Raw genomic sequence first — 14,627 nt, 5'->3', positions numbered from 1 at the left:
TCGAGATGTGATGAATTTGCTTGTAAAATTATTTCCGATTTTTGAGGTGGATTCCACTCTTTGAACAGTCCGTGTTCAGCTAACGTTCCCTGGTGCCTACTCCCAGCCCAACGGAGTTGTCATTTGAGGTCAACGTTCCTGTGTCACAAAAAATGACTGGAAGGGCATCAAATTCATCCTGTGAGGCACACTTGACCTCCCTAGACCTGACAAGGGAGATAACCTCCATAAGCTTTGTGGAGAGATCAACAGAACAAAAACTGGTGTATGTGTGTGTATGTGACTATCTGATCATTATCTCTTCTAGAATGAGAACTCACACGCTCGAGAGCAGACAGGAAGTTATTTATGTAAACAGTGCGTATAAATTAGTAACATCAAGACCTCTAAGTGAACAAAGATTTAAATAAGAGAAGCTGACAAAATGTTTATTGAAAGATGTTCAATCTCAAGTTAAATAAGACAACAAGTACTATCGTACATGTTAAATTAAATTGATTTTCCCCCAGAGCACACATTTTGCCTTGTGTCAGCCCTCTATTCTTAGCTCTGGCGTGGCCCATTTTCCTGAAGATTGCCTGGCTTTCTGAAACAGGTAGATTGCAACGTGCCTAATCTGCTAATAAAGGCAACGAAAGCATAAAATAGCAGCAGGCAAGACACACCAAGTGCTGCTCGTTTGTACGCGTTTGCCCGTTCTGAGCAGCGGGTGATGTTAAGCACTCTTCAGACACACTTGCTTTGACACCTATAAATGAACAACATGGAGTAACAGCCCAGACAAATGCAGTTTTTAGCAGATTATTAAAACAAAGCATGTGCTTTTTCTCACTTCCCTGCTTGTTTAAAAAAAATACATTAAAAAAGTGAGACGGACCCCCGTGTTGTCTGTGCCTTTTTATCACCTGGTAACTAATGCTTATTGAGGAAATAACCTTTTACAGAGAAAAATCAATACTTCAGTCATACCCAAGCTCCATCCTGGAGGTGAACCTTTCTTCCTCATCAACTTCTATTTCTTACCTGCTTCATTACTTTGGAGTTCTAGCCAGAAGCAGGAAGTGTCAAAAAAATCATTTTGGAAACTTGACCTGAAATTTTCAGTTGAAGTAGCAGAAGACTGGTAAGTCTGGTTCCAAGTGGAGTAGGATGCCCCGGGCCATCGATAGAACCACACTGTGATCTGGCACAACAGAATTTTCTTAGGGTGTCTCATTAGGTATTGATGGCATGAAATAATTACTGTCAAAGCGGCCTTGATGTCAAGGGGATGTAAACAAGCAAATCATCTAACACCAAGAGAACCTGGTGATACATTAAAATTGCATTTTGGTAGGATTTTAGCATGTGGTGGATTCAAAAGTGAAAAAAAAAACCCAAAACGTTCTTTACGCCATGGCTTGTGTTGCATAAACGACAAGCGGCCAAGGACAATTTTCAGTAGGTAGCTCCTGCTTCAGCATTCAGTCTTACGAGAAGTCTGCTTTTAAAAACTTCTATTGACAAACTGCACTTTTTACACAAAAACTTTCTGAGCTCCTTGATAACTGTTGGGAACAAATCCCTTGCCCCACACGTCCCTGAAGAGCGGAAACAGGACACGGTGCCATGGCATCACCGGAGGGGGTAAACTGGTGTTATGCAGAATCGGAGCGAAGTGAATGGCTGGAGGCTGATGGCTCCCGAGCGCCCGGTCAGATCTGTCTTCACCTGATTTGCAAAATGTTTAAATGCACTCAACAAATACCTTCTCCTGCCTCAAAGAGATTTAGCTAAGGTCGCCAAATTGGTGCAGCCAGTGGTTATGAAAACAAGGTTCACAAACCGCTGGGTCAAGTCCCACCCGATGTATGAGCTAAGTATCTAAGCTAAGAAACACTGGTAAGAACACCATCTAGTTCTGATTATTAAGGGGACACAAGAATCACTGGACTGACCTGATTACAATGGATCCAGGGACTATGTGGTTCATAATGCTTTTGGCAAACAGCATGACGAACAGTGCCATGGTGAGGGACGACGCAGAGGCCAAAATGGTCTTCTAACCGAAATGTGGCCTCGCTGTTCCCCTTCTTCAATGGTACAATTACAGTAACATGGTAACAGCGTTACCATTTGCAAAACATTTCTCACAGACTCACGCTCATCCTTCATTTGCAGATAAAATAACCGCGGCTGAGCAGTCTCAACAGCTTTACCTCTAGGTTCAGACAATGTTAAATTCAGAGTAATGCATATTTCTAAATAGATGCAGGAAGGTTAAAAGCAAGGTCTTTCGAGATTTAGCCAAAGTTTGACTGTAAGCTCTGCCACATCCTGGCGGCTTACCATTTTAGCAAGAGATTCTGCCCCTAAGAGCACGTGGTTTTCCCTAGCGGCTGGACCCAAGGGGAACGACATCTCGCTTGTACCCGCTGTGCTGGATGGCATCCTACTGTCACCAGCCTGTGAACAGGGCAGAGAGCGAAGACAGGTCTGTTGTTTCTAAGGAACATCAAAAAGAAACGGGCCCAGACCGTGATGAGAAAGGAAGTGGAAAACAGACCTGTAATTTGTTCTAGGATTGACCACAATCTGTGGGGGACACAGATCTGATCTACTCCAACAGTTATAGAACTAAACACCAGGGCTCCTACTTCAGTGTCGTGTGTGTGCAGGCTCTCAGCACGGATCTGGGAATGCATGAGTACCCTGGAGCATGGGAACACCATCTGAGAACAACTGTTGTTTGGGGGGAGGGGGGGGTTACTCTGGAAGGTAGAGCCTGGCTCCCAGCCAAGGAATGTTCAATACATTATACATACACCTTCTGAATAGGTGTAGATGATTTTATTACAAAGACAGGATGGGAGGGGAAAAAAGCCACTCAAAGTTTCAGTAATTCAATAATTTATTCCTCTAAAAAAGTGTGTAAAAGTATATAGCTCTCATTCACAAGGTATATATGAATGACATTTAAAATGGAGGCCTTTTAGTATTGTTTCTTTTTATCAAAGTCTTTAGTGTACTGTACCAGCGCTATACTGTAGTTTTAAATGAACTTCACATATTTTTGTATTCTTTCAAATTGTTTGCTATATATAAAAGAAGCTCACTGCAAAATGCTTGAAGGAAAAAAGGAAACAAAAGAAATTCAGAACTTCCCAGAAATGTACAGCTTTTACATTTAAAAAAGGTTCTGAAATATACATACAAGCATGCTGGACAATCCCACCCCTCTCCCCTCCCCGTTTCCCCTTTTTAGTTCAAACCATGGTAAGAGTTCTGATTTTTGCAGAATTTCCAAAATTAAAAATAAAAAAAAAAATAACTTCTCACTCTGTAGCAAATCCAGGGCTTGTACATTTCAGATTAATTCAGTAAAAAACTCACAAGTAAAATAATGCATATTTAAGGGAAATATTATACAGACTTTTTCACACAGAAGTACATAATAAGATTTTTTAAAATCTATTGCCATTCATTTATTTTTGCACAAAAACGTATAAATATGTCACCAGCTTTTCTTAACTTAAAAAACTTAAATAAAAGACACCAGATGAAAACTACCCTTTGCTGCCTTTTTTTTTTTTTTTTTAATTTTTGTAGGGGTTTTTTATTTTTTGTGTTTTTTTTCTTTTTTTGCTTAGAATTGGGTTTCTAGGGAAGAAAAGCCCCTGCATTAAAAACAGCCCATATTAAAAAAAAAAAAAAAAAAATTCAAAGTTCTGATGAATTCTGGGAAAAAAAGCAACCCCAAAGTGGTAAAAGATTACAAATATCTACTTTACAATTTGTCTTCTCACCAAGATAATTTTATACAAGTTTACAATCTTCATCATCTTATGCTCTTCAAAAGGCCTTGAGAATTTTTCCTTTCTGATTAAGAAAAAATAGCACTGCAATATTTTTAAAGTCAATTTTACACTGTACACATTAGATACAAATGGTTTGATATATCAGATTTTTTTTTTAACCTATACATTGCGAAAGTCACCCCCCCCCCTCAATTGGTGGTACAGAGAATAAAATTATCCATTTACAAGTTATTTCTCTGCTTACATATTCCCACCACACAACTTTTTTTTTAATATAATGTTTTAAACGTTAGATTATTTCAAGAAAAATACTTTTACAAAATCATATCAGTTATTACATTTTTCTTTTTTTTTTTTGTTTTTTTGTTTTTTTGTTAATAACCAGGATATGGAAGTCTCTTGGAAGAACTTTAAAATTTGCATGATTCTCTCCACAGATGACTAGAGCTCAACAGCCTGACCAAAGTGGCTTGCGGGAGGCAAGCCCACGCCCACTGCCCTCAAGACAGAAACGTGCTGTGACGTCAGGGTCAGAAACGGGGTCTTAAAGACAACCCTCTTGGGCCTGGAATGAGGAGTCATAAAATACTTCAATTAGCCATTAATGCTTTAAAAAGGCATTATTTTTTTTTTTTTTAAAAAGTCCCACCACAAAGGCTCAACTTCAAGTACTAATTTAATGGTTAAGTTGTAATATTTCTTTGAAATAATATTCCTATGGTCCAGAAAAAGTCACCATATTTATAACTGATTTTATGAGCAAACACTTTCAATTATGATATGTACATGAGTCCCTTTTGATCTAATGAGAGGAGAGACCTGGCTTTCAATAAGAATTCACTAGAAAATATATTTCCGTTGTGACTATATAAAACTAATGAAGGTACTTGCCTCCATGGCTCTGGGTTGAGCTTGACTGCCTGCCTTCTGTATAAAAATGTTATCCTTCATGAAACGCTGGCCACTTTTAATAAGAAACATGGCAGAATGTTTACCCAGTTTGTTCTTAATAATAAAGCCTACTGCTGGGTGGTTTTGAATATATTACTTTTTAGGCATATCTCCCCAATCTGTTTCCACTCCTTTTCCAGCTTCTAGGACAGAGGTATGTAGTCAAAGAATCCTATGGTGGATCTGAGTTGGGTTTCAGCTACTGTACCTGGTCCTCATGAATTAAAAAAAAAAATCAAAAGAAAGTCACAAAAACACATGACAAAACAACTTAAAATAAATAAACAAAATGAAGATGTCTCCAGACCTTTTGTATCTACACACAGGTATGAAGTCAACCAAAGCATTCATGCCAATCTAGATGGGAGCACTAGGGAGACAGAAACCCCATTATGAAGTCATATACTTGAGCTGGTTCTTATTTTTAAAAAGTCCCAGATTATGGAGTTCGGGTAACCCACAGGCCATACACCAATAACTAGAGGATTTCATCCAAAAGGGCTAAACTGCCCTTGTTTTTAAACAGAGACTGGAAACAGACTCTTGTGCAAAAGGATACTGTCTCTTCTGTTTCCCTCTTAAAAACCAACAATAAAAAACTTCCTGTGGACCAGTGGTTTGGGGCTGCACACACCGTAACACTGGCTAAAAGTCACTGCTTATTGGAAGTTTCCAGGTCCATGAGAGAAGTGTCAGTGAATCCCTCTGGTAATGAACACTGCAGAAATGACATGTGCCTGCTGAGGAGTAATCACAGTGCAGGACTGTGGAGAGTGGTCTCAAGAAGAGGATGTGGGGCATTTGCAGAGTGTAGCAGGTTCCTTGGACTGAGGTTGCAGGGAGGAGGAACTGAGCCAGAGAGAACAAGTGCTTTTCCAATTAAAGTATATTCATGATGGCATTGTACAACTGAGTGAGCACCACAAAGTGGACGGGAAGGCAGGAGGTACGGTCCTGGGTGGCCGGATTGCACGTGAGCCAGGACAGAGCGTTGTACTGCTCCAAAACAAACCTGCCGGAGAGAAGACACAGGTCAGGGGCACAAGGCGAGGCACAGGGGAGGCTGACTCTACATCTGAACATTCCAGATGTCGGTGGGGGGGGCGTGGTGGTGCTGGGTCATTCTTGCCCTTGTCCCATGTCTCCCTGCAGTACTTTTCCCCATGCACCCGCTTCACCTAGCCCAGCACTACTGGCCGCCGCAAGTGGAGTCCCATGTGCTGTCTGTATGAAACAGGCACTGGGTTTCAAGGAATTCATAGTAAAAAAAAAAAAAGCATGTGAAATAGCTCATGGATATTTTTATATTAACTATTGAAATGATACTGTTTTTCATATACTTGATATTATTCGGATATATTTTTGATACAACTGATATTTATTATTAAAATTAACTTCACCAACTTATTTTACTATTTTAATATTGCTACTAAAAAAATTTAATTAGGTATGTGGCTCCCATTATATTTCTCTTGGACAGTGCTGCACTAGAGACCCTGAAAGCCAAAATCATGTTGATTGGGTTCTTGCCTAACTATAATTTCCAAATCATTTAAGAGCTACCAAACATTAGAAAAAGCTTGCCTACTTCCTCAAGGTACATGAAGAATGTTTATGGCCTGCTAAAGTGCAAGAGAATTAGTGCACACTTCTCGGAGAGATTTCCCAACTACGGAATTTATGTTCTGGTTAATTTTATTTATATAATCTATGTCAGGGGGAGTAAAAGAGATGCTTTCAAAGCCAAGTGCTTTAGGTTCCAGGCTCTGTCTTCTAACCACCCACCCCGTAATTCTGATAGATTCTCATCACCATAAAATGCCTCCTTTAAATAGGAAGCAAGGGCAACTGTACTCGCACATATCTAATTTAACCAAGTAGACTACCCTCTCTGTCCGGTGCTCACACGGGGGACTGTCGCTCTCACTGGCTGATCAGACAGTGCTCCCCTGCCCAAAAAGTAGCACCCTTTCCATATTTTAATTAAACACCTTGGAAAGACAAGACTGAAGGAAGATTATTTCAAACTGTACAGCTATGTTGCCTACGTTTGTATCTACCTTAAAACATCAGATGTGGTTTTGGAGTCAAGAGGATGTGGAACCCGTTGAGAATTCCTGGCAGGGAGAAGTTCGTCCGTCTGTGCTACAGAAATGTGATGATGCAGCGAAGCCTGGCAAAAGAACAAAGACAGTTACCTTCCTGGGCAGGAAAAAAGGCAGACCCACGTCTGCTGCAGATGCCCCCTGGAGTCCTTAGAGGAAATCACAGCTTCTAGAAGCCTGAATTTTAGGCTCACAGTAACCCCAATGTGATCCCAAATAACTCCATATCCTAGAGCTGGAAAAAAGCTAGCTTTGCAGCAAATACAAATGCACTGCAAACGATTCGATAACGTGCCTCTTCAGGTCTTGATCTCTAGAAGGCCCCAGGGTCTGGATACGGCTGACTGTCCCCTTGTGGTGGTGGTTTAACCTGCTCTTCGACCCTGACTTCCCATAAGCTGCTAGATCTAGAGGCTCAATTAGGTTCGGATTCCTCCTGGGGAGGGAGGCAAACAGGGTGCAAGAACACTTCATAACTGGCGCTATGTCCTTCTCACTGCACCACATTAGAAGGCAGCTAACGTCCGCTGCCCCACTGCATCTAAGAGTTAACCAGCACGCTCCATTCATTATAACGTTCCCCACCAAGTTTTCACCTAATGGCTTTAGCATAGTTTACTTTATTCAATAACTGAGAAATATAGTATGTGAAGGAGAGTTAATATATATGCTTCTCTATTTTTTAGTTTTCAGATTAATGAATTGTTGCTCTAGTAGCTTCAAAAGGCGACTGAGAAAATGTTCTGGTTTTCAGCACAATTATGAACCCATGTATTTGTTTTAGTCTCCTGCTACCACTGTTCTTTTTTATGTTCAAACTGTCTCATCACTGGGCAATGGGAACCCTCCAGTAGGCTCCTGGGTCCTTTGAAGTAACTCAATTATCTTACGCAACTTCCTTGCTTTCCGGTGTGACAACGTATCACAGGTTCATCTTGAGTATCTCTTACTTCAGACCTACAATCAGTCATTTCTTCAAAGGAACTCTGGTTCTTTCAAACGATAAATGGTATTTCAGAACCACAACTGTAGCAAGAGAGCTGTCTATGGATACTAAGCTGTCTAAGCTTTTTCAGTAGACTGAACTAAAAAACGTGTATACCTTTCTTAAGAGGGAAAAATAAATCTAGGTTCATCCTGACAAGTCTAATTTGAAATAAAGATGACATGGATTTTTATATAACTTCCTGGTTTCATCATAATATGTCATAGCCATTAAAGAAAATGGCTCCCATTGTTGCTTTTTGAAAACACAAGCAGGTGTGTGCATGCACGCATCTTATCACAATTACTACAAGGTAATCTACACTCCACAGAACGATTATATGACAACCATCCTGACTTTGTTGTGGATAACTAACACTCCACTGAAAGGACGTACTAGTTTATTCAACCAGTCCCTTACTGGTGGACAGTTTGCGTGTTTCCAATCTTTTACACTTTTCATTTTCTGGTGTTGCCAGCTTCTTCTGAACAGACTTCCAGAGGTGGAATTGCTGCACCTAAAGGGAAGCGTGTGGGGTTGTGTCACCTGGCTCTCCTACTGGCGCCAGGGCCCTCTCCCCACAACCCTGCCAACAGAGCATGTTGTCAAACTTCTGGCTTCTCGCCAATCTGTGGGTGAGACATGGATTTCATTCCTGGTTCTCTCATCCAAACTGGAAGTGGGAGATCTTTTGTTTTAACCCTTAAGTTGGATGAAAGGGTTCCAAGACCTACCCAGGAAGGAGCACGTGTCAATGTAAATTCAGCTGCCTTCTGCCCTACTCTAACAAAGAAAGCTGGAGCCTATGGCAGGGGAGGAAGAGATCAGCCAATTCCGATCACCTGCGCCCCAGCTTACCTTCACCGATGGCAATGCAGCGTGGACTGACACACAACGACAGGTCCACCCGACACGTGGCCTGTGGGCCCCACAAAGTCTCCACCTTGGGTTAATGTGCTTGATTGCTTCCTTTGTGTCAGTTTTGGGTGCCTCTCCTGCATTCTACTCCCCCCCACCCCAACTATAATTAAAATACCCTCAGAGTATAAGAAGATGTGAAAGAAACAGGGAAAACAGTAAGACACGGTGACTGAGACACAAGTTTCTAACCACACCTGAACTTAAGCATAAGTCCCTCCTCCCCCAAACTTCAAACATGACACCAAACCAACCTTTAGGAAGAGGGGGCACTGATTCTGAGCCTGGGGACACGATGACCAAAACCACTGGGGGAGATTCTCCGCTTTGGCAGTTGACACAAAATACCCGAGGGCCAGAGGCTGCTGCTTCAGCTCCTCAGGTGCCTCTCTAGAGAGAAGACGCTCACCCTGACTCTGAAAAACAAAATTCCAAGAGCATGATCAGCGTTTATCACTTCAAATAAAGCTTTGCACATCTACTTTTTACCAAGTCACCCTGCACACTGTGGACCCCCTTCTGGCAGCTTTTCGCACAAAAACGCCAGGTGACTGAGAAAAGTCAACAGGGGGAGGCCCGGTCTTTGCTGCATGCACAGACATTTGATTAGAAATATGGCCCAGGCAGAAGGTACCAGCAAAACTAACATCATCCGTCAAGCAAATACAGATTTTTTTGCTCTGGGTTTTTCCTGTTAAATGTAAGACGTGTTCCGAGGCATTAGGCGTCAAACTAAAGGTGGAAAGAATGGCCTCTGGCAGCTGAAGGCACCCCCACACCTAAGTGCTCTTTCACCAGCCATCAACCAAAATACACGAGCGCACCTAACCGTCTACTGTCAACAACACGGATGTTAGGAAAACGTAATACTGCACCACTCCTTTGCGTGACAACAGTGTCCCTGACCTCCCAGCAGGGTAAAATCTGCTCATGAAGGGGCCTTGTTTTAATTTTCAGCAAACTCCTTAATACGAGATCCCTGTGAGAGCCTTACTGTGTGTTTTGGCAACTGATACTTTTCTCATCTTTGGTTCTTTTAGCTGGCTCCAAGAGCTGCAAATGTACCTTTTATGCAAGCAATAAGAAGTCATCATTTGTTTTCAAAGGCCTTCTGTTTGGAGGAAAAACATTAATCCTCAACTATCACATCAAGTTGTATTAATTCTGAGTTGGTTAAAAAATAAAAACTTACTGCCACCCTGAACAAGTTCTTTCCCCTGCTGTAATGCCTTAACTGGATATCAAAGAATCTTTAATGCTTCAGAAAGAGGAACTACTGAAAGCCTCTCAGGGGTCACCTGGTTGCAGGTGCTCAGGATGGAAAAGGGCCACCTGACCAGCTTCAGAACAGTGCTGTTTAAACTCTGACATTCAATCTCAGACTTCAGGGCTTGAGGCTCTGACAAAGGCGGAAAGTACAGCAAAGCTCTGTTTCTTACAAAACTCACATGACACTTCAAAGACCAATTCTTTGTTCCTGGATAAGCTAAAGTGCAACCATGGGCACTGAAAGGTGGTTGCTATTATTTCCATTTCACAGATAAGGTAAATGAGGCTGAGAAAGATCAAGCAAGCTTGGTCAAGGTCACCAAGCTAGAAGCCGTGCAGCTGTTAACGCTGAGCTACATCTATCAAACTCCAGGGCATGCATTCTTAATTGCTATGCTATTTGCCTCTAGAATTCACTTTAATCCAAAATTAAAACTACCTAACGTAAAATCTGTGATCTTGGTTCCTATCACAACAATCTCCAAAGAAGCAATAAACTGTCATTAACTGGCAAATGATTATGGAGGAAATAAAGACACTTAACGAGCTCTTCCTTCTAGAAAGGAGGACTGGGGGACAGGCAGTTACATGAGGGTAAGTCTACTGAGTCGCTCTTCCCTGGTTTTATCTGCTCTGTGACTAACATTTTAAATCTTCCTTCTCTTGCCTGGCCCTCAATGAACTCCAGGCTGGCAACGAGAGTCCCGAGGACAGAAACCTAAGTCCTCTTACTACAGCTCTGTCTTTAAATGAGGGTGAGCAGAGTTGTTTATGCTTGCCCAGTTTAACATAGTAGACGGAGCCATTTTTCTATGTCTTAAACCTCAATCTTGCAATATTTTAAATAAAAGGTACAAAAGAGTGATAAGGCATGAATCATCCAGCTTTTAAACAAAGTTAACAGAGGCTACAGCAGAACCTTTAACTCTTCGATCCTGTTAATCCACCTCCAATATCCTTGGGATATTTAAAGATGAAACTAGTTGTCAGCTCTGATGTTTCACCTTAGTACTGGGGCATCAACCTGGACACTTCTCCAAAATCAACCTTTTGTGGGCCCTTGCCATTTCAAAACCTGGCTATAGAGAAGACTGGAACTATTTATAAATCAAGGCACCATGACATGAAACAAGAAGAGTAAAGCTCATTTCAGAATAATCAACCATCAACAATGTGTTCTTCAATTAAGACATGTTAAGTAAGTAGGGCTGTCGAACTAGCCTCTGAAAAGCCACTATTTTGGCAAAAAAATAAAATAAAAAATAAATAACCGGGAAGCAGCAAGCAACTAAAAATAAATTTTGCGGAGAAAACAATCATTGCAAAAAAGCCTTCCTGCTACAATAGGACTATTCTTCTGATAAAACATATTCATCAGGAACATTTTCAGGAATAATAATCCGTTTCTTTCTAATTCGTGCCTTCAATCAAAACAGAACAACTACAGAGTCACTTTTCCACACTGATTTCTCTTGTACCAGGGACCAAGACCATCAAGAAGAACAGTGCATGAAGTAAAGAGGCAATCACCCTTCCAGAGAATTATTTTCCCTGAAGGCCAAGGTTGTTTTAACAACATACTTGAAATCATCCTTACCCGACTGTGCTGGAAGTGAGAGCCCACACCAATTCCAGAAGGAGAGCCTGGGGAAGGAACTGGGGAGGAGTTGGGAGAGGAATGGAGGTTCCCAGTCATTAATATGCCAATGTCATTGTCCATATCATCTGGGAATGGAAGGTCAACAAACATGTCATCTAGAAAGAAGGGAGAAAAAGCACAAAAATTTAAAAAATAATCCATATCCACAACTTAAACAATATTCTGTTTTGTTGGCCCATGACTGTTACAAGCACATGCTGTTAACAACTTAGTAAGATTTATTAACGTGTGTCTACTGGTGCAATGCGCTGAAAATTATTTTTGCATTTTGTATTCTCTTCAGTGATCTTCTAATGTGAAGTATTAACAGACTGGAGAAATAAAGAACATAAAACAGAACTCCACACTCTGTATAGCTTCCGAAGGCACATAAAAAGATGGTGAAACAGCTAAAGAAGCAATTTAATTATTAAACAAAGTTAAAACTGACACCATCCTAGAAAACAGCAGACTCCATCTATGCATCCAATTAGCATCTAAAATCCTGGAGGCTGAATTAATACATGTTAATAGGTGTGAACTTGCCCTGAAACTGGAGGCCTATTCCAAAAGCAGATCAAAGCATGATGTTTTCATTAAGAAATCTTCTCCCACATTATAAAAGTAAGGTACACACACAGCAGAAAATTTGGAAAGAAAAGTATAAAAAGGGAACACTATCCCCCAGAATACAAGTACTGTGAACGTTTTTGCTACAATTCTTTTTCTCATATCGTTACTCCATTATGATCACACTATCTATAAAATTTAGTATCCTTTTACCCTCCCCCTCTAACAGGAGTAAATGCGGGTAGCTATTAAAAAAATCTTCAAAAAACAATGCAAATGGCTACATAATACTGGGCATTTTAGTTTGCAAGTCATCACTACTTTACTTAACAAATGCCTTAAGAGATAACCAAACCAAAAAAATTTATTAAGAATAATCAAATAAGGGCGCCTGGGTGGCTCAGTTGGTTAAGCGACTGCCTTCGGCTCAGGTCGTGATCCTGGAGTCCCGGGATCAAGTCCCACATCGGGCTCCCTGCTCAGCGGGGGGTCTGCTTCTCCCTCTGACCCTCTTCCCTCTCGTGCTCTCTCTCATTCTCTCTCTCTCTCAAATAAATAAATAAAATCTTTAAAAAAAAAAAAAAAAAGAATAATCAAATAAGGAGTTGTTTTGAAGCAAATTAGATTCCCAATGATCAGCTAAAGACAGGAGCTACTTCACACTGCCTGGGAATCTGCATACATTTCAAATCAGATCAGCAACTGTTTACTGAAAGAGCAGCCCCCATGTGCCGGACACTACCAACCAGGTATTTTTTTGCCTTTGGGGAAAAACAGTAGAAAATTAATTACACAAGAGAGGAAAATACTTATTTGGTCTTGGTAACAGTGTCCATGAACCTTCAAAACCAAACAGATTCTCCAACCTTCAATCCCCTCTTCATATTTTATATGTTGTTTATTGTAACACATGCAGCAGCCCACTGACTCCAATACTTCAGCTCTGCGTCTTGCTAGAGAATTTGAGCTCTATCCTTACATGGCCTTCCACACTCACCATTGTTGGGGCTAAACCCATCTTCATTGGGATAGTTGGCTGGAGCCACCTGGATGGTTGACGATGTTGGGAACACCAAGATGTGTGTACAGGAAGCATCTTGAGGGGTGTTCAGCTGAGATGACTGCATGTTCAGAGCGGTACTTCGGCCAAAAACAGAACCCATTGTGACGGCATCTTTAAAAAAAAAAGAAAGAAAAAGAAAGAACTGTATCAGTTCCCTTCTGTGCATCAGTAACCAACTCCCGAAATGAAGTTTTAGGAGGACCTGAGCTAGAGAGACAAGAGTGTGACACAACTGGATACACATTTAAAGCTCCACTGTGTTTATCTTCAAAAAAAACAAGACTCAGAGCATACAGCTATGAAAACCCAGGCCTCATGTCATATGGGAAAGGTTAAGATAAAACTGGACTGTGCCCACCAAATATGTTTTAATTACTTATACAAGAAGCATTTCTAAAAATAAATCTCCCACTTTCTTCCTGTGGTTGCTCACAATTTATAAAGGACTATTCTAAATGATACAATTCTGTAGAAATGGTATCATTCAACTAATAACTATGATAACTAGCATTTATTGAGTGCTTACTACATGCCAGATTCTGTGCTAAACTCTGTATTCACTGACATCATCTTATTCAGTCATCTACAGCTACCTCGAGGTACAACTATTATCCCCATACCATGAAGAGGACAGATAACAAAGAAGTTTTGAAATATGTCCAAATGGTGCAGGCAACAATTAACCTAGGGTCTAATATTAGAGGCCAACACAGGACATCTGCTTCTCACTGGACTGATGATGAATAAGCTCATTCTCACGCATCACTACTGATTTTTATAGGGAGTAAGTGGACAGGATGTCCCATTTGGTCAGAGACATACCTGAAGGATAAAAGCAGGCTAAAAAAGGTAGAAAATTAGAAAATTGCTTAGTTATTGCTGTGAATTGTGCAAGACTGTTGAATCTCAGATCTGTACCTCTGAAACAAATAATGCAATATATGTTAAGAAAAAAAAAAAAAGAAGCTAGCAGGAGGGGAAGAATGAAGGGGGGGAAATCGGAGGGGTAGACGAACCATGAGAGACGATGGACTCTGAAAAACAAACTGAGGGTTCTAGAGGGGAGGGGGGTGGGAGGATGGGTTAGCCTGGTGGTGGGTAGTGAGGAGGGCACATTCTGCATGGAGCACTGGGTGTTATGCACAAACAATGAATCATGGAACACTACATCAAAAACTAATGTTGTAATGTATGGTGATTCACGTAACAATAAAAAATTTTTAAAAAATGGACTGTGGTGATAGCTGTACAACTATATAAATTTACTAAAAATAATTGAGCTGTATATTTACATTGATGAATTGTAAGACATGTAAATTATATTTCAATA

The 14,627-nt window shown here is 40.7% G+C and overlaps 1 protein-coding gene across 1 annotated transcript in view; it reads right to left on the bottom strand.

The window, feature by feature from the left end:
- Window positions 1–2,142: 2,142 nt before the first annotated feature.
- The window catches only part of MED13L (mediator complex subunit 13L), a 295,260-nt gene continuing 282,775 nt past the window's right edge, over window positions 2,143–14,627 (bottom strand). The window contains 5 exon segments of the mRNA XM_044921070.1: window positions 2,143–5,760; window positions 6,809–6,921; window positions 9,011–9,172; window positions 11,623–11,780; window positions 13,232–13,408. Of these exon segments, the coding sequence (XP_044777005.1) occupies window positions 5,628–5,760; window positions 6,809–6,921; window positions 9,011–9,172; window positions 11,623–11,780; window positions 13,232–13,408 (743 nt within the window). The 3' untranslated portion in view covers window positions 2,143–5,627.

Source organism: Neomonachus schauinslandi, chromosome 14, assembly GCF_002201575.2.
Source record: "Neomonachus schauinslandi chromosome 14, ASM220157v2, whole genome shotgun sequence".
NCBI lineage: Eukaryota > Metazoa > Chordata > Mammalia > Carnivora > Phocidae > Neomonachus > Neomonachus schauinslandi.
The sequence above is the reverse complement of the archived record's forward strand: the minus strand, read 5'-3'. Positions and strand labels throughout refer to the sequence as shown.